This window comes from Equus przewalskii, chromosome 11, assembly GCF_037783145.1.
Source record: "Equus przewalskii isolate Varuska chromosome 11, EquPr2, whole genome shotgun sequence".
NCBI lineage: Eukaryota > Metazoa > Chordata > Mammalia > Perissodactyla > Equidae > Equus > Equus przewalskii.
The window spans coordinates 15,785,635-15,807,235 of NC_091841.1; the positions used below are offsets into that span (position 1 = coordinate 15,785,635).

A 21,601-nucleotide genomic window follows, 5' to 3' on the forward strand; every position below is an offset into this window, starting at 1 on the left:
AAAAGAAAATGTTTTTTATGTCCTACAATTACTAATGACAGGCAAAGCATCTAAAATAACTTCTATAGTTGGAATGAATTTTTATAAAAAGATGTGCATATATTGTGATATAAAGAAAGAATTGTCTGTATACTTAATCATATCCATATTTTAAATATCAGTTTAGCACTTTAATGGCCATTCCTATTTTGACTACATAAGTCAAATATCAAAGTAAATAATTACTTATGTTTTTCAACGAAGAATTTCTATTGAACTGCCTTTTTCTACAGGTAAGCACACAGAAGCCTGAATAAGTCATGACTTCTTCAGTGACAGATGGATCTCAGATGATCGACCTACAGGTAGAACTCAGATTCTTAAATTCACAGCCATGTACCCATCACTCTATTCTAGGCTCTGACGTACATCAGTGGAATATTCACATTTTTATTTTGTAAAGACCACATTTTCACAATTTTTTGCTAATTCTTTTGACCATTTTAAAGACAATCTTCATACTATAAAACTGTGAAAACCAGTCCAATGAATGTGTTGAGGGCCACAGAGCTGTCCTGAAGATCAACGTCAAGATGAAATGTAGAGAATGGGAATTAGAGAAACGTAGCTTGTTGGGATCCAGTCTGATAAGTACCCTTAAACATTGAGAAAGACTCTTTCCCTTTTCCAGACCCTTCTTTCCTCTCTCTGTAAGATTCTAAGAATACTCGTTCTGTCTCCCATTACCTGCCAAGATGAGTGTTAAGATGTCTCCACACTCTAAAGACATTTATGATAAAGGAATTCTTAATACAGAGAGAATGGTGGGATTCTCAAATTGGTTACGAGGTAAAACCGCCAGTTAGAATTTTAATCTCATATAGATAATGAATTTTTGCTATAAGTATGGACAGACTCATACTAAAAAGTCATTCATTGTTTCTCTGAAGTTCAAGCTAAATTTAGCATTCTGTATGTTTGTTTGCTAGATCTGGCAATCCTATATCCAGAACAACTCAGAATGTTATGGTCAGGAACACATCCCAGTTCTTCTGGAACTTTCCTCTTTTTGATACTGTAAATCAAGCATGCAAGGAATCCCTTCAACTATAATTCTTTATAATGAAGATTTTTCTCAGACTATCATTTCTGGTAAGGTCATCTCTGTTTCTGCAACTCTAGAACCAGACGGTTCCAGATATTCCATCACTAAAGGTGAGAGGCCCCAGATAACACAGAATTCTCAATGGCCCTGTTTGTTCAGATATCCAAGGATTTAAAAATCAATCAGAAGGCAACGTTTTCATGTCAATGATCAATATTATAAAATTATTTCTTAATTCCCTTTTTCAAGGTTTCTCAGCTAAGCACTATTGACATTTTTCCCTGGACTATTTTTTTGTGATGGGGAGCTACCCTCTGCATTGCACCATGTATAGTAGCATTTCTGGCTTCTATCCACTAGATGACAGTATCACCCTAATCCCCAGTCCCTCCGTTGTGACAATCAAAAATGTTTCCAGACATTCTCAAATGTCCCCTCGGGAACCAGAGGAGGAATTGTAGCATAATTGCCTGTAGTTGAGAACTACTGCTTTATTTTCTTGACTCTGGTAAATTTTCACATTTCTTCTGTTTGAATTCAACTTAAAACTAATATGCAAATTAAATATCATGGTTCCTTATCGGCCAAATGATGTTATTTTATGGATTAAACAATTTGCTTTATTTTTGAATCTGTGAAGTGTGGTATTTAAAACCTTCTTCCTTATCCTTTCTTCCCTTTTTTTCTCTTTTTTCCCTTGTGAGCCAGTATTCTTTTTTCACCGTCTAAAATCTTATTTAGAGTAATTCCTGTTTATTATAGTTCTCCAGAAGGTTCATTTTATTTCTTTCAATTCTATTTTATTTAAATACCTCTTATTCTCCCATGCACAGCATTTCCAAAAAAATCACAAAAGCTCACGGACATATAACTGAAAACCTTGGCCCTTGTACTTCCCCACTTTCAGGAAACAAGTATTCCAGACACTGCTATGGAGGAGCTCAGCTAAGCCAGGTTCCCCAGACAAAGCTCTGTAAACAGGAGTCTCCTCTTCCCAGATACTTAATGTTTACGTTGGCTGAAAAGTTTCTGAAATGATTTTTCCTACGAGGAACTGACTGAATCTAAGGCATCTTCTACATCCCTCACATGAAAAAAGAATGTCCGTATTTTCTCTGAGCTACAAACTACCTGCTGGTGGAAAAGGCAGGCCCTCTCCTGCCTCTGGAGAGCTAGTCTATGGGAGTTGCTGACTCTTATATCTCCTTCCACTCCTTGTCCCACCAGGACTGTAGAGAAAATTACTTGCCTTATTCTCCAGAGGACTTAAGCAATTAAAATTAATGATTATTTTCTGATGTATTCTTGGTTTCCTGGAAAACCTGAAGAAAAACAACTTAAGCTTAAGAATCATTTTATATAAAAGTTCATTGAAAGTTTAAATGTCTTCTCTTCCTGTTGCATGATAATTCGCATAGTCTCCCCAAATTTTTGTATAACAAATCATAGCAGAAGTTATCTTTTTTATTTACTTGACAGAAATATTTTTCTCTTTTTTAGTACATTGTTTATTTTCTTCAATTTTTCTAGCTTTTTGAGGTATAATTGACAAATAAAAATTATATGTATTAAGGAGTACAACCTGATGTTCTGATATACATATACATTGTGAAATAATCACCACAATCAAGCTAATTAACATATCCTTTACTTCAAATTACTATTTTCTTCCTTTTTTGGTGAGAAGACCTGGATTCTATCCTCTTAGCAAGTTTCAAGTATACAGTAAAATATTGTTAATCACCGTGCTATCCATTAGATCTTAGAATTTTTTCAGCTTGCATAACAAACTTTGTACCCCTTGACCAATATGTCTCCATTTCTCCCTCCTTAGCTGCTGACAACCACCATTCTACTTTCTGCTTCTACAAGTTTGTTTTAGATTGCACATACAAGTGAGATCTTGCACATACAAGTGAGTATTTGTCTTTTGAGAAATATTTCTTAAGTATCTACCGTGTCCCTGGTCTATATAAGGCTTAACTGCTCCCAGTTACACTAAGTACACTGAAGGAGTGGGACCTGCTCAGGTCCCTCAATTATAATAAGAATAATTGTTATGATCCTGCTAATGGTATTAGGAGCAGAGGATCACCTCATATATATTGCTGATAGGACTAGAAATGGGAATTTGGTTTCTCACTGTCCCAAGACATAGCTACATCTGGCTAGAACCAGCAGATTAGGGTTTCTAAAGTTATTGCAAACATCCTGGATACCGGATAAACAAATGTATTGTGTACTGTTCACAGTATGATAACATCTTTTCTTCTAATTTGTCATAAAGTTTTTATCCAGAAATCTGCAGTCCTTTAAAATACCACATTGCTGCAAAATTCTTTATCTGCCTTCTCTATCATTGGCATTTCTCTAGATCCTAGTTTTATCATTTCACACTTGTACTGTTCAATAGTCTCCAAGTTGGTCTTTAAGCCTATAGATTCACTCTCTTATATCTGTCTGCCACACTGCCACTAAAACAACTCTTTTCAAAGGAAGTCAACTTACATTTAGATATTTGTTTCAATATGCATAAAATATCTGTGGAGTATGTATTAGGCATTTTTCACATGGTAGAGAGAAAAGAAGTGGACCATGGAAATATATCACTTATTCTAAAAATAGATACATTAAATAAGCATAAACGAAATTAAAATAAGTAACTGAAAGTTATAATGACAAATAAACTTTCCCTGGATTGTAAATTTGAGTGACTCATAGTCACTTATAGGTGCATATCCAAGTTCCTAAAATTTCTTCCAGATTTTCTCTACTAGACTTATCCTTGTCCACTTTCTGTACAAATTTGTCTGCATATGTAATTATATCTATCTATCTACCTCTATCTTTGTCTATCATCTATCTATCTATCTGTATGCTGTTTTACATATCTGCATGTTTGTACAATGTCTCATTCATCTAGATATCCTTAACTTACCACTTATCTCATTCATCAACAAAACACTGCTGAGTCATAAAACTTTCCAAAAACTGTTGTTTAACTTCTCTAGACAAAAGTCATTATTCTTTGAAAGTCATAATTTCTGTGAATAATCCTTTAATTATTCGTTGTACTACAATTGGATGTAGTTATAGGTTTATATATTTACACGGGTTTCTCTCCAGCTACAGTGTGGGTTCCTGGATGTCATGAACAATCTCTCTTTCATTTGTGTATCCTCCTCACATATTTCTATGTCTACTCATGAACAAATGCATACATATATAAGTATTATTGAAGCAGATCACTTAGCTTTGTTTTCTTTACCTGAAATATTTGGATTAACTCTGATGCTCTTCACATCAGGAGTAAGAATGTGCTCACTGTTCAAGTCTATGTATTAATTGCTGCAGCCAAACCTAGATCTCAATTTTCTGTATTTCTAGTCTTCCGATCCTTCTTCTATACCACACTGACCTTGGCCTTGTAGTGTAAGGATCAAATGGTCATCACGGGAAAGCCTTGCTTTAGTTATGAAAATTAAATTTAAAATGTGTGATGCCATATGTACTCAATTGTTCATTTTGTTTTGTTTTCCCTGACAGAATTCTAGAGAAGACCTCTAGCATTTGAATCCCTACTACATTTCATCTGCTTCTTAAGACATATTTTCACCCACTATAACATCTCTGAGTTTGGATGTATCTTACAATTAATGGTAAGAAATCATTGTCTCATAGTTGAACAAGTAAAGATTATTTCCTGGGTGTACATTTAGTGATGGTGAATCTTATAATACTTGAATTATGAAATGGTAATGGACATAGAGATGAAGAGTGCATGGTGAGAAACATTTCACAGGTAGCATTTCTGAGAAACTGGAGGCATGTGTCCTCATCTATCCACTTGGGATAATCCTGCCAAATTTGAAAACAAAATGAGATTTATTCCTGTCGAAGTCTTATCCTTCAAAATAAAGTCTGGGGACAGAGACTGGAGACAGAGTCTAGTGGATTTGCCTAAAATGACAGATAGTGACATAAGTAAAACCAGCAGTAGAATAACTTGTAGTGTTTTTGTTGTTATTTGTCTGTTTGTTGTTTTGCATATGCCTCAGCTAAATATCATCCCTTGGTGACCTAAGAAAATCAAAACAAACAGACAAATAAATCCTGACATAGACGTTATTAGCTTTAAATGTGTAAAGCATGTTCTGCTGTAGAGCAACAATATCCTGAACAGGCTCTAATTCCTCTATTTTCAAAAATGGTTCTGCTTAGAATCCATATACCAAAAAAGAATTAAACAAGTTGGTAGAGGAGAATTAAATTTCAAAATATGGTTCATTTTAGCCTTTAAATTATTTTCTCAGATCTTAAAATGGTTATTTGTTGAAATGTTAAATTCAATTTTTTAAAATTTCTGAACAATACATTTTTCTGTTTATTGAGTATTCTTTTCAAAAGCCATTTTTCATCTGGTATGAGTAAATAGTCATATAATTGAGTTAATTTACTTCTTGGAGTGTGACAACTAAATAAATCAACTGTTATAGCAAAACATTTGCGAGGAACTCTGTATCTTGTTCCCATTAAATGTGATGTTTAATTTTTGTTGCTTTTTATGGACATCCTCCCGTCACCAAGGATTCTTGTATACAGCTAAGGGCACAATGTGGTTCTATTGAGAATGTATTAGGAATTGGCAGTGGCTAATCGATCAGAGATAGTATATTTTAGTCTTGCATAATACCAGCAGTCTCATAGACAAATTTTGTATTTTGAATGTTAAAAAGCATTATAAAATAATGTATCCTTATTCTTTACTAAAGAAGATGGAGTAAGGACTGTAGGATATTTTCCAGGGTCTGGTAGAAGTATCAATGCTAAGAACACAATTTATTAAAATATTTAATTTTTAATATTTAATAGACATATTACATTCATTACAAATTAGATATATTACATACAAGAGAGAAGAAAGGAACTCAATAAATGGTGCTGTGACATTACTATATAGTTTGGGAAAGGGAGTTGGACAATTCCTTTGTAAGCTTTCATTCATTCAGCAAACATATTGAAAATAAATAAAAATGAATAAATTTAGTACTTATTAAAATTTAAGATAAAAATCATACAACGATGAGATAAAATATAGAATGGAGCAGGATTCATTTTCACTACATTCTTTTTTAATTTGCTAATAATTGAGTATAACTACATAAAAAATGTAAACTAAATATCAAAAAGAATGCCAAATACATAAAATTAAAAGACATTAACAAATTGTGCAGATATTATCCTCTGAGGTTAATGTGTTTAAATGTAAAATGTCTTGTAAATTATTATGAAGAATATTAACACCCAATGGGAATTGTAAGGAGCAAAGTGAACAGAAACCTCATGGAGAAGAGTTTAAAAATCATTGAACATTAAATACATCTATTTTTCGAATTCTTCTTTTTTTCTTAGTCTGTCCCTAAATTTTAGTTTGACACAGAAATAAATTATCCTTTGAATAAATCATCATTATAATGTTTCCTGTCTAATATAAACATATTATTATAGAGAAGGTGTTTCTTTTTACACTTTTTCTTGCTGTTTTATGTGCTTTGACTAAATCATTTTATTTGACCCAAGACAAAACATAGAAGTAAAGTTTAATGCTGGATCTACATTTCTATGATTCAGTAATTCATATAATGGACTTCAGTTATTTACGACCATTCCTCACCCCCTTCACAAATACTGAAGGGTGCGTGTGAATAAGGATTCAAAGAAGAAATGTGGTTTAGACACATGGAGAGGAAAAAAGATCATTTCATCAACAGTAAAGATACAACCAAAAACATAAACAGGGGTTAGAAGTGCACTTATCTGTCACAGTAGTCATTTGATCCACAATATTGTAAAATAAGCATGAAGATAAAAATTGAAAGATAAAATGAAACAATAGGCCTAAGTCCAGAAATGTTGCCAGTCATAACAATGGTTATTAAATGATTGCAAGTATATATAAATATACTACATATAGTAAAACATATGAGAAAGACAGAGTGATGCAGAGAGAGACAGAGAGACAGAGACAGAGAGCTAGTTACATGCCAGGAATTACTCTAAGCTCTCATTGCACATGACAAGTAATATAATTTTTCTAAGATTTCTGTGAAATAATTATTACTAATGTCATCATTTTTCGTCATAGTCTCTGAAATTCCAAAAACACTGGACATTGCAATGACAACAACAAAAAATAATAAAGAAAGCAAGAAATAGCAAACAGGATATGTACACATTCTGTGCATAATCTGACAAGGGTGTGTTCTTCATTGTAAAATAATAGGAATTCAACTTGGAATTGAATCATATTTTCCATAATGAATACTAAATAAAATGTGACTCTTGTGATTTCTTCATTAAGCTTATGAAGCTTACAGCAAACGATATGTGCTATTTTGAGTATTAATAACCATACTCAATTAATTCATTTAGAATAAATAACAGCAAAGAAGTAATCTGTAAATTCCAAGATATGCTGAATCCTACCCTTGTACATGGAAGAGGCACACAGATAAGTGAATCAAAAAGACTCACTCATAACTACCTGCTGCTTGACTGTTACCTCCACTTCAACACTTCAACACTGAAGTCCATCGCTGTACCCTTTCACCAGTCTCCACTTTGGGACACTGAATCCTGTTAATAAAATATTCTCTAGGAAAATATTTTGGAGCCCACCACTTTTCTGAGAGCTTCTTGCACATCCTTGTTTCTCAAGTTATAGATCAGAGGATTCAGCATAGGGATCACTACAGTGTAGAACACCGTGGCTACTTTGTCAGTATCCATACTGTTGCCAGAACTGGGTCGGCAATAAATGAAAAGGATTGTTCCATGGAAGAGAAGGATGGCTGTGAGGTGGGAGGCACAGGTGGAAAAGGCTTTGCATCTTCCCTCTGCAGAGCGCATCCTCAGGATTGTGATAAGAATAAAGAAATAAGAGGTGAGAATGATCATGATGGTGATGATTTCATTGAAATTGGCCACAATGTATAGCAACAGTTCACCCATAGTGACATCAGAACAAGCAAGAAATAAGAGAGGGGGCAGATCACAAAAGAAGTGGTTGATCAGCATTTGACCTATAGGATGGGATCTCAAGAGCTAAACACAAGTGAATCAGTGAACACACAGTCCCCCAGAGGTAGCAGCAGGACACCAGCTCCACACAAAGCTGGACATGGTGACGATGTACAGTAGTGGGTTAGAGATGGCCACAAAAGGGACATAGGCCATCACAGCCAGCAGGATGACCTCAGTTACCACACATGTGCAAAACAAGTAGAATTGCACAGCACACGCCAGGAAGGAAATGGCTTTGTCTTCATTTAAGATATTAGCTAGCATCTTTGGCAGAATGATTGTGGAGTAACAGAAATCCACAAAGGAGAAGTGACTGAGGAAAAAGTACATGGGGGTGTGAAGTCGAGAGCTGACCTGAATCAGTGCAATCATGCCCAAGTTGCACAAAACTGTGACTCCATAGATGAGAAGAAACAGCAGGAAGAGGAAGACTCTCAATTCAGGGACCTCTGCTAATCCAAGGAGAAGGAACTCTGCCACAGTGGTGCAGTTCTCCTTGGCCATGTCCCCACTTTATTGAGATGGGAGAACAATATTAGTAGTTATTCTCCATTGTATGATCCCAAATTCCATTTTGACTGTCTCCTAAAAAAGACATTAGAATAAGCAGGATAGTTAATTTTTTCAGCAAAGAAATAGTACGTTGCTTTTGTGAAGTTTAGGAAAAGTTCAGGCACTGTAGCATACAAATGCATAAGCTAAGATTAAATCACAGATCACACAAAAGCATTCACATCCATAAAAGCCTATACAATTCCTTAAACTAGTCCTATACAATTAAGAGCTTGAAACTGAGTCATTAATTATCTAATTAGCCATATTATTTTTTGAAACTAAAATCTCTATTTCCCTTTAATCAGTACTGGAAATATTGGGATCCCAGGAAATAATTTTTGTAATACATAGTACCCTTTTCTCTTTTTTTCCCACTGAAATGATGAGAAATATGCTTATTTAAGATATGCTTATTTAAGTGTTAAGCCACCAGTGCTGATTATTTTTCAATATGTTTTAGATGAAAACAGCAGCTTTTTTATACTCTATATTAGCATTTTTCTATAAAATTAGCATAGTGATTTTGTTAATTATACAAGTCAATGTCAACCATTGTTCCTGGAATTGGTACCCTGGTTCAAACCTCCAGTAACTATGACTCCGAAGCCTTATAAAGACCTATTTGACAAATGAATCCCCTGCTTTAAATCTATTTGTAGAACTACTCGAAGATGTGAATATAAAATTATTAACACAAATGCTTGCTGCTGCATTGCAGCATTGTTTATGAAAATAAAACTTAGAAATAAAGTGTCAAACAAGAGGAAAATAACTCATGTTATGGTACTTATACATTATGGAAAAGTATGCAACTATTAAAATGATATATTGAATTTTTAATGAGCTGAAAAATGGCTATGATAAAATGGCAAGTTAAAAAACAGTAAGCCAGGATACCAGGCAGAATATATTATATATCTTTATATAAATTGATATATATATTAATCCTCACAACATCCATGACACAGAAGTATTTTGTTCCAATCAATTTTTTTAAAAAAGCAATGTAGAAACTTGCCCGAGTTCTCACAAAATTTAAGACTTATGGTAGAAAATGGGGAAGGAGGGTGTGATTTTTTTTTTAATAAAGGAAGGATACATTCAAGGCCTTTGACAAATAGAAAATGACAATAGATGATGAGAACACTCTCATTTGTTCTCTCCTTCCTGACCGTTGGTAGACATGTACCTGACTGTGAGGCACTAGTTGGTAATCCCCAGAGGAAAGAGAATCTGTATGAAAACTCACTACAGCCAAGTATTTTCCTGATTCTTCAAATGATTTCAAAGAGTTGAAGGACGTATATATTAAGAAATCCCAGTTTGAAAACAAATAATTATTCTGATGATATGGTTTCTCTCTTCAACAGTCAATAAAAGTAAGTTATTTATCTTTTTCTGAGTATAAACTTCTTCCTTTTTTCAAGCCTAAAGATGAAAAATCAGGTTGTTGATTACTTATGAAGCAGTGGTTCTTAACCAGGAGTTGTTTTGATTCCCGTGGGAAATTTGTCATTGCCTAGACACATTTTTGCTTGTCAAGATAAGGCGGGGCCCTGCTGACATCTAGTGGGTAGAGACTAAGGAGGCTGCTAAACACTATGATGCTCTGTGACAGTCCTTGCCCCAGCCCCCACACACACCAATAGCACATGCAAACACCAAAATATTATCTGGCCCACACATCAATAGGACCAAGGTTGAGAAACCTACTATGAAGAGACATTTCAAAGTGCTTTGCACAAGGCCAAAACAGTTCCTCTCTTTTCTGCTTCTGAGGTGGTTCCATGTCTGTGTTCCCACATGAGCAGTCCTGAGGACAACTTACTACCACTCTCAGCATCAGAGTGACTGTCAGGAAAATCTCCATGCACTCTTTACCACATTCCATAGAAGGAGTTAATGTGAGAAAGGAAAAAGAGGGAAGGAGAGAGAAATCAAGCATTCTTTCCAATTTCTTGACATTCTTTTCCCTCTTACACTAATACTATTACAAGATACTTGATTCTGCAGATTAAACTGTTCTCATTTTCCATTAAGCTTATTTTTCAATATAGAAATGGAAAATATTTTCATAAATGAGTGCTCAAAACATGGCACTTAAAACACTCTCTAGTTAAGAGAAAGCTAAATACAGATTTTTAAAAATGTGTCTCATGCCACTCCCTTCATTTACAATTTCTCCTTCTACACAAGGCTATAACAAATTATCCCATAAGAAAAAAATAGCAAGCATCCAGATCCCAGAAAAAGTCATTCATGTCCATTCCCAAAAACCAGAGTGTAGTCCAACTAACCAAACTGTGGGATAGATATTGCTTCCCCTATTTCTGAAGATGCTATGATGGAAAATGTTTTAGGCTTTATGTTTTTGTGTGGGTATCTCTGGGGCCCATGTTTCTTAAGCTTCTCCAAATCATCATTGATCTCTGTGGGACATCAACGTAATATGAGAAAACTACAACTTGAGACTCAAACAATTAATGACTCCTATGAGATATAAACAGGGGAAAATACTATCACAACTTGGTACATATTATTATAATTTAACGTGATTACTTCCAGAGTTCATGATGAATTTCAGAGCCTTATATGATACATCCAAGCATTGCTCTGTGAGTCAGGGATCCCATTGCCTTAGTGAAATATATGGATAGGTCTTATAAACTTTGCCTGTCTTATACTCAAAAACTCCTTCCTGGAGGGCATAAGGGCTGAAGCCACACCAGAGTTCTGACAAATACCAGAAAGGGGTGGGGATACTGAACTCTTTTACTGAAATAATGATAATTTCTCACATTTATTGACCACTTCCTATATTCTGGTACTATCCTGAATACAACTATTAACAAATTTCATCTTTATAAAAAAATAAGTGAGCCTGGTATAGTTGTGTAACTTTATGAGTGAGGTGACTGAGGCATAGTCAGATCCAACTTGCCCAAAGTCACACACAGAATCACTGATAGAATGAGACTAAATGCTGCATTTTATATTGTGCCACACATATGACCCTGTGAGGAAAAGCAAAGTTACTGAAGGGTGCTGAGATATGATACTCCTTATTCAATGACGGACATCATTAAATGGGATTGCCTCAAGGATTCTCCCAGGTCTGCTCCTTTTCTGACCATATAATGTCTTCCTTGAACCAACAGTGTTCAAACTACTGTCTGGTGTTTGTGCTCTTGGATATACCCAACATTTCAAGAACTCCATGGATGTAATTAGTTACAGGTAATCACTTTTGAAATTCTCAACGACCTATACATATTTTCCTAAAATTGATCCATCTGATCATTTTCTGAGTTTGAAGAGTGTTTCCAGGTCTGTGTTTCACCTAGCACTCTCACAATCCCATTTCTCACATTTTTCAAAACTAAGGATTCTTCTTACTATTTGCCATCTCCTATGTGAATTGCCCCAATCAGAAAAATGAAAGCAAACTTCCAAAACGTGATTTGAAATACTGTTTTTCATGAATCCTGTAGTTTTCTTTAATGAAGACACTTCAAACCCATGGCATGACTTCTTGTCATGACCCTGAGATATAGTACATATTTCTTTTCATGGAAAATGATGGCATTAGACATGGATTTTAGCCAATACAGTGATGTTTTGAAATCAGATATCTAGTAGATTGATGACACGAATTTTTAACATCTATTCTTTTTGTTCTTAGTGCACCATGAAAGTATTGTCACAAAATGCATCCTCCTGAAGGAGAGAGCCCCATGACAGAAAAACTGAAAGACTATCTATAAAGAGTATCATTGGCAGTGATGTTTTATATCATCTCAGCAACCCACATACAGGAAAATTACTTTGTTTATCTATTTGTCTTAGACTTAAAGACATGGCAGGAGTTTTTAAAAACTGATTTAAATATACAAATTTTATTGAAATTGATTTCATGGTCATTATCCCTAAATTGAATAATATCAATATGAAGCTCTGTTTTTGATGAATTGTATTTAAAACACATATAATAATACCACTGTAGTAAAATATTGTATTGTAAGGCTCAATGAAATCAACAGTATGTTAAATTTTCTAAACTTCTTAATTCCATTGTTTTAATAAAGGTATCTGTAACTGGAAGAATAGCAGATATGCTTAATTGTTATATAAGACTTGGAAAGTCTTTGTGGTAACATTTTCAGAAATTAAGAAAATGCATGATTCTATTTCTTTTTCTTTTTTTCTTTCTTTTTTATTTTTGAGGAAGACTAGCCCTGAGCTAACATCTGCTGCCAATCCTTCTCTTTCTGCTGAGGAAGACTGGCCCTGAGCTAACATCCATGCCCATCTTCCTCTACTTTATATGTGGGATGCCTGCCACAGCATGGCTTGGCAAGTGGTACATAGGTTAGCACCAGGATCCAAACCAGCAAACCCCAGGCCACTGAAGCAGAACATGAGAACTTAACCGTTGAGCCACCTGGCTGGCCGTGAACATGGGTGGTTCTAATGATCGCATAACAAACCACTCCAAAACATATTAGTTAAAACAATAGCTATTTATTGCACTGGTCAGTATTGCATGAGTCAGTAAGTTAGTTTCTGTTGATCTGATCCTGACATGACTGATCTTGGCATGGTTAGCTATGTGTATGATATTAGCTTGGTGGGTTAGATGATCGGAGGCTTCACACTCAAGTCTGGTGTCTATGTTTCTCATTATCCAATATGCTAGCCTGTGCTTGTTCACAGAACAGCTTTTCTAAGGGACTATGAAAATTCCAGATTGTGAAAGATTCACAAGCCCTCTCAGAGGCTTGAAATTAATGCAGTGTCACTTCAGCTAGACAAAGCTAGGCACAAAAACAGCTTACATCCCAGGAGTAGAGAAAATGATTCTGCCATTTGATCAGAAGAGTTGAAAGGAGGCTTGGATACGGAAAGGACTAAAGAATTTGAACCAAGTTTTCTATGTCCCTGGGTAACAACTCCTTTTGAAAGATATAATTTCCAAAATTTTGACCCTTAGCAAAATTGGAAGACAATCTAATTTTGTTTAATGCATTATTGAAAAATATTTATGAATAATATGACAAATTGTCATATAACTTGGATGGAGTTGAAAGAGTTGAGTGATATTCCTATTAAAGCACTATTTCTGGCAGAATTTCTAGTCTCATTTACATTTAATATGACTGAATAGTCTCAGTATTTTCATTTTTACAAAATGGAAATAGAAATGATTCTGAACCCTCTTGCTTTCTAAAATTAAGTGATGTCTTTCCAAGGATACATTAATTAATCAAAATAAATAATGCAGACATATACTCATAATATTAATCATATGAAGAAATATGTCCTAAAATATTTTTTAATTTTGATTAATTATATTTATCCAAATTTTCAATGCAATTATATTTTTAATTAGTGGTGCAATTATTATTGAATCATTACAAGGTTAACTCAATACAGAAAGAAAAACTTCTGATTTTCCCAAAAGCATCATGAAATAAAAAGTATGAATCTGATTAATAAAATTGTAATGTTCAGTGGGGAGAGTAGGATTGAATATAGTTCAAGAGAAGGAAAGGCACAAAGCTTTTTCCAGATATTATTTATGTATTTTAAACAGATTATGCTATGCACTGCAAATTACACTTTTTGCTGCTAAATTCATGATGAAATATTTTATATGTAAAATTAAATTCTTGAGAAGTACATGACCAAAAAATGTGAAGGCTACTAACATAACTCATGTTCTACATAGAAGCTACAGAATCTACCATAAAGAATCTGAAATGTCACAAATTGAAAATGAAAATAATATGACTGTATGCTGGTATTTAGTGGAAATTGTACATCTGATGTGTCTGGAGTCTTGAATGATTGCATTAATTCCATCAACAATGGGCCAGGTCATTTAAATATCATATGCCGTGATTTCCTCAAAGTAAAAGCAAAATGGGTTGCGTTAGTTCTACCACAAAATGTGGTCATCCTTGTTCCAAGCAGGACAGAAGTAAAATAAAATTCTCTATAAAGAGGCATTAATCATCATGAATTCAATTTAAGATTAATATAAATAATTTTTTAATTTCAAAGAAAATTAGAAATTGTATAATTGCTAAATATGTATGAAACAAGAAATTTGTGAATACCTAGAGAAACAGAAGTCAATAGAAGAGAAAAGCATTCCTTTATCTGACATCCAATATCCAAAACACTGTTTCTTACATATTTTATCTTTCCGTACAATGGGGTTGTTTCATTGATTTCTTATCATATAATATATATGACTGCAACATTTTGATAATGATCACAAGTTTAAAATAATATGAACATTCCAAATAAGTGTTTTGAATCCATATAAATTATCCGCCACCTTAGTTGTTCTGCTTTACCAAAACACACTTGGAAATTTATTTCTTCCATTATACTGATGACTAGTTTGGAATTTTATGTAGACACATTGAGTAAAGAGAAGCAAAAGGGTTTAAAAGACATTCAAGCAAAAGTGAGTTACTGATGTTAGAGAAATCTAGTATTTTTTATTTACCAGGTGAAATAGGTCTAATGCTAATGACTGCCTGGTTTTCACTTTATTTTGAATGAAGTTACATAGCTGATTAATTTTCAACACTTGAGGCAACTCCAAACAGGATTTTTTTTTTTGAGGAAGATTGGCCCTGAGCTAACATCCGTGCCCATCTTCCTCTATATGTGGGACACCTGCTACAGCATGGCTTGATAAGCAGTGCATAGGTCTGTACCAGGGATCCAAACCGGTGGACCCAGGCTGCTGAAGTGGAGAGCGCTAACTTAACTGCTATGCCACTAGGCGTACCCCACACTTTTTTTTTAAGGTGGATGTTCAGTTGAGGATTCAGAGATTACACTGATGTTCAGAAAAAAGAATCATAAAGAACTGATCATGTTTTTGACGTGTTATAGGCAAAATGATAGCATAAAATACAGATTGGGTAGACACTCATCCTGCTTACTTTTTGCCTATAATATTTTTTGAGATCCACTCTACTATTTCTCAGGCTCTGGTGGAGCCTATCACAGCTTATCCTCCTGCCATACAGGAGCTCCTTTGAAACACATTCAGAATACAGATCACATATTACCAACTTTCCATTCATTCCAAGTAACCTGTATACACAAAAATACACACACATACATGCATGCTATAAAGTATTCACTCAATAAAAAAATTGTTGCATCATTGACTCAGTACTACATTTTGGTTTCCTTGATCTTACCATGCTTCTGTCTTCTCAACAAAGCTTGTTGAAATGTGTCTCCTAAACTTCTGTCTGTTCTGTTATCCAAGGACAAATTCAAACAATACCTATTTTATGAAGGAATTTCTCTAAAGTCTTTAAATGGATTTGAAACTTTTCTTTCTCTCAAATTCTCTATGATATTTATTATTTTCTACCTTAGACAAAGGTCACTTTCTTCACTGCCCTACTGTCAACACTGGATTTTACATTCGTTGAAGGATGAAAACTAGTTGTATTTTAACTGCTATTGGTACTTTTGTGAGAGATATTCATATATTTATTGAAAGTGTAGTGTACCACATGTATAAGAGGATAAAATTGTTTATTGAGATTATACAAGGTTTTACACATGATATTCATATAGTCTTTTAATCTTCACAGTCAGGTTAAGAGCTATTTTATGTTATCTCAATTTTGTAGATGAAAAATTCAAGATGAGAGAGATGGCTGTCTTATTTTCCAGTAAGAGACAGAGCCAAGTTTACTCTGTTTGAACCAAAATCCATGATCTTTCCATTATACAAGATTAACTCTTCATAATTGTAAAGGTTTCTTTAAAATCAACTTTTATGTGCAGTATTTACTTACATGTCAGGGACAAACTCTACTAAAATAATATTCCTTTTCTTTTTCTTTCTTGTTTTTTTGAGGAAGATTAGCCCTGAGCTAACTACTGCCAGTCCTCCTCTTTTGGCTGAGGAAGACTGGCCCAAAGCTAACATCCGTGCCGATCTTCCTCTGCTTTATATGTGGGATGCCAACACAGCATGGCCTGCCAAGCAGTGCCATATCCGCAGCCGGGATCTGAACCTTCGAACCCCATGCCACCAAGAAGTGGAACATGCGCACTTACCCGCTGCGCCACCAGGCCGACCCTAAAATAATATTCTTAATAAGGAAATACTTTACTGTCCACTATTTTGCTTACTGTAGCCTTGACATCCTTATTTCTCAGACTGTAGGTCAGAGGATTCAACATGGGGATCACCACGGTGTAAAACACAGATGCCACTTTGACTGTGCGCCTGGAGTTTTTGGAGTTGGGCACACAGTAGAGGAAGAGGATGGTGCCGTAGAAGATAGTAACGGTGGTCAGGTGTGAGGCACAGGTGGAGAAGGCTTTGCAGCGCCCACCGGCTGAATGCATTTTGAGGATGTTGACAATGATAAACACATAAGACATGAGAATGATGAGTAGTGTGCTGACCCCATTCAAGGTGGCAAAAATGAAAAGCAGCAATTGGTTGACACAAGTATCAGAGCAAGAGACGGACAGCAATGAGGAGAATTCACAGAAGAAATGATTAATTGTGTTGAAACCTTGAAATGATAACTTGATTGCGGAACATGTGAATATCAAGGAACAAGCTACTCCCCATGCATATGATCTGACCACTAGCACGGCACAGAGTTTCTAGGCCATGGCAACTGTGTAGAGCAGAGGGTTACAAATGGCCACAAAGCAATCATAGGCTATTACAGCTAATAAAAAGAATTCAGTTACTGCAAAGTTAGAACAGAAAAACAATTGTACTACACATCCTATAAATGGAATTGTTCTGTCTTCTACAACTAGGTTCACCAGGGTCTTGGGAGTAATGATGGAGGAATAGCAGAAATCCACAAATGAAAGGTGGCTGAGGAAAAAGCACATAGGGGTGTGTAGTTTGGGGTTAATTTTGATTACTACAATCATCCCAATATTCCCTACAACAGTGACACTGTAGATGGCCAGAAAAATCAAGAAGAGAGGGATTTGCAGTTCTGGGAAATCTGAGAAGCCCAAGAGAGTGAACGTGGCCCAAGTTTTATTTCTCTCTGACAGCAACATGGTTTCTGTTTGTTAGAGTCTGAATCAGTCCTGAAAACAAAAAGATTAAGGAGAATGAGGATATAAGAAGCTTGGTTAACTAACCTTACCAAGACTGGAAAACAAAGCAAAATATCTTTCAGGATTTCTCTGTGTAATTTTTATTTACGACATGCTCAATGTCTAAACTTTTCAAACATAACCATTTAAAATTTTAAATTTTTCTTTAGGTAAAAACAATACAATTATTGAATTACTTTTTTAAGTTCTCAATTGTAATTTTTTAATATTTAAAAATAAGAATACGAAATCGAGAGATTTATAGTTATGTTGTCAAATATTTTCATAACATTTTCAGCTCTCCTTGAACATTGTAAGTTCATAAAAGATAAGCCTAGCATAATGCAATGACTAAGTCAGTCCTATAGTCAGTAACAAAAATGAGAAATTTCTGAAAATATTAATTTTTGCATTGTATACTCACACTGTGACATTAAGAATGAACACCCCTAATACTTTACATCTGTGCCTTTATTGTTAATTCCATATAGCACTTTAATCTTTGCTTTTGGATCTGACTCAGTAAATCTGTTATCAAAATTAACCTTAATTAATTATTTTCAGAGTATGCCCTTCAGTTCAGGGAGTCCATCCTTCCTGAATACTTATGCAATAATAAAAATGGAGCTGATGATAAAGATAATGTAGTCTACTTCTTTATTGTGGAGGTGACAAAACAAAAAGCTGGAGAGTCTTGGCTTTCCCAATGAAATGCAAATAAGGACCATTCTACATACTATGACTAGATCCCAGATCCCCAGACTCCCAGCCCTGTATCCATTTTATTACACCAGACTCTGATCCATATTCTAGTCTAGATGCTAACATATTTCCTTTATTAAATCATCATACTTTTAATTGACAAACTAGAGACTCTAAACCTATGGGAAATAGTCCAAAGACAGCATACATGCCACAGAGTTATACTAGAAAGCAACATCAAGATGAAATAGGAATGATATTTAGGGAAATTTTCTCTCTCAGGAATAATGAACTATAGTAAAGACTCTGACTTAGAAACTGCCCCTTCCTAAGTCTCTGTCTTACTCTCTTTCTGTTCTCCCTTCAAGACATATAGGATATTCATTCTGTCCTATATTACGTATGAAGGGGAGAGATTATAAATTGAGGTAGTATTGCACTCTGAAGACATTTCATGAGGAAATAGTGATACAAGAGAATTATATTTCTCTAAACTGTTGCCAATACTTCTAAGTCTTACCATTCTGGAAAACTCTTTCTTTATCATTTGTGGTAAGATTATCTCTGGTCTCAGGACCCAAGAAATAGATTTCAGATGGCTCATCAATAAAATGTCAGATCATATGCAAAACTGAGACCCTCAATGGTCCTGTTTCTATACCCATAAATTTGAATATTAAAGACAACCTCAAAAGACAATCCATTGCAAAGCCAGACATTCTAATTATCAAGCTTTTTTTCTTAATACAATATTTAATTTAGCTAGGGCATTTAAGAATTCATTTTCGGCCAGCCAGCCATGTAGCCAAGTGGTTAAGTTCACGTGCTCTGCTTTGGTGGCCCAAGGTTTCACCTGTTCTGATCTTGGGTGCTGACATGACACCGCTCATCAGGTCATGCTGAGGCAGCATCCCACAGAGTACAACCAGAAGGACCTACAACTACAATATACAAGTATGTACTGGGGGCTTTGGGGAGGGAAAAAAAAAAAGATTGGCAACAGATGTTAGCGCTGGTGCCAATCTTTTTTGAAAAAAAAGGAATTTACTTTAAACTAATATTATATATTTAATATAATGCCTCTTGTGTCCCAAATGCTATATAGAAAATATAACAGTTAAAATCTTCTTTCTTATAATTCTTTCCCCATTTTGTTGTAATTTTTGCTCTCACAGGACAACTGTTTCCTGCTTTATAATCTTAATTAAAGCTGGTCCCTTTTAATTTTCACTAGACAGTCTATTCAATCTCTACTTGTTTCATTTTATTTAAACATTTTTGTATTCTAACTTGACTCCCCTTCAAAAATTTTACAGAATCAAGACAATGCACAGTCCCTCAAATTCTCAGAGCTCTTCTCTCCCCATCCATGCCAGTAGCTGTTGTTCATGGGCTGTTAGTGAGGAGCTCAGCTGAGCCAGGCCCTCTAACGCAAAGTTCTATAAAGTAAATGGTCATCCTCTTCCTTGCATGTTCAGATATGTAACTTTTGACTAAATATTTTCAAGAACTGTCTAGATACAAAAGGCAAGTTCCATCCCTCATGTTGTTTTCTACATACCACACATTGAAATTAACATCAATCTTTCCACAGAATCTTAAAACAAATCTGCTGATGGCAAAGGAAGGACCACGGCAGGTTGAGAGTGATGTATGCATTCTTATAGCTATAGTCACTACCTTTGGGACAGGAACCCTAGAGACCACCTATTGCCCCATTGTCTTGAAGTCATTAAGTAAACAGTTAAAATCAATGACTTTTCTCTGATGTAATTCTTGTGTACTAGAAAACCTGGAGCAACATGAGGGGCATTTTATTTATATGAAATGAAGTTTTATTTAGTCTCTTCCTCCAGCCCCCAATCACTTCCATACCTTCCTTCAATTATCAAAACTATGTAATTATAGAAGTCATCATTATCTGGTATTAACTGATTGACTACTATATGCTGGGCACAACCCTCTTCCTCTATACCATCCATTCTTACCATATCGGACAAGTGTGAAGATCCATCTTTTAGGTCATCGTGATCCATAGAGAGCTAAAGCAATGATATTTACAAAGTTAAATATTAATTTGGGAAAACCGTCTGTCCTGTTACTTTAAAATCTCTGTCCTATTTTATTACTCTTTCTCCCCTCTACTTTCTCCAGCTAATCTGGCCACCTGGCTTTTGTTCCTCACTTTTTGTTTCTCAAAAAATATCACACACTCCTTCCTTATGGTCCTTTCTACCACTTTTTTTGTCTACCATGGAATGCTTTCCCTTAAGTTTTTGTTCAAATGCACCTTTTCAGTGAAAACTTCCATGAACATACTATTATACTCCAGGGGTTACTGCATTACCCAATTTAGTGTTTCAAGTATGTAACATGGTTCAAATATATGTTTAATCATTATTTATTACATTCTTTCATATTGTTTGTTTCCCCCTCCTAGAATAAAATGTCCAGGAAAGCAGAGAATATATTCACTGATATAGTCTAAGTGTCTAGAACAGTGACTAGCATAAAGTAAGTATACCATGAATCTTTACGGAATGATAAACATGACCTTTCAAGGAACTTGGAATAGAGCCAAACCTACCTGAACCATGAAGGGTTTAAGTTTGAGAAAAGAGATACTTCACAAAGAACAATAAGGATGCTTTAGATGTGATTATTGAAACTGGGCAGTCAAAATAAAAGAAAAACATGCCAAAACAAATGTGCACTCTGCTGAATTTTCTCTCTAGTCAGAAACCAGGGAAAGAAGGTTGAGTACATAATAGGGATACATAATTGCTAATTTTTCTTTCCTTCATTCATTGATTCAATAAATATTTATTACAGGTTTACCCTGAGCTGGGTACTCTCTTAGGTATTGGGGAAAAAGACAAAGAACTCCCCTTTGTCAACAAATTTATATGTAATTGGGGGTACAAAAAAACAAAAAAATACATAATAATTTCCCGTAATTATAAATGGAAGAAATATAAAATTGAAGGTGTCACTTTAAACAGGGAGCTCAGCAAAGACCATAGTGAGGTGTTATTTGAGTATCGACCATTATGAAGT

The 21,601-nt window shown here is 34.8% G+C and overlaps 1 protein-coding gene and 1 pseudogene across 1 annotated transcript in view; both read right to left on the minus strand.

Annotated features, from left to right (window-relative positions):
- Positions 1–7,531: 7,531 nt before the first annotated feature.
- Positions 7,532–10,868, minus strand: LOC139074339 (olfactory receptor 5L1-like; annotated as a pseudogene).
- A 5,409-nt stretch (positions 10,869–16,277) lies between these two features.
- LOC103544782 (olfactory receptor 5D18-like) overlaps positions 16,278–21,601 on the minus strand; it is a 37,756-nt gene continuing 32,432 nt past the window's right edge. The window contains 2 exon segments of the mRNA XM_070563890.1: positions 16,278–17,833; positions 20,533–20,586. Of these exon segments, the coding sequence (XP_070419991.1) occupies positions 16,862–17,803 (942 nt within the window). The 5' untranslated portion in view covers positions 17,804–17,833; positions 20,533–20,586 and the 3' untranslated portion in view covers positions 16,278–16,861.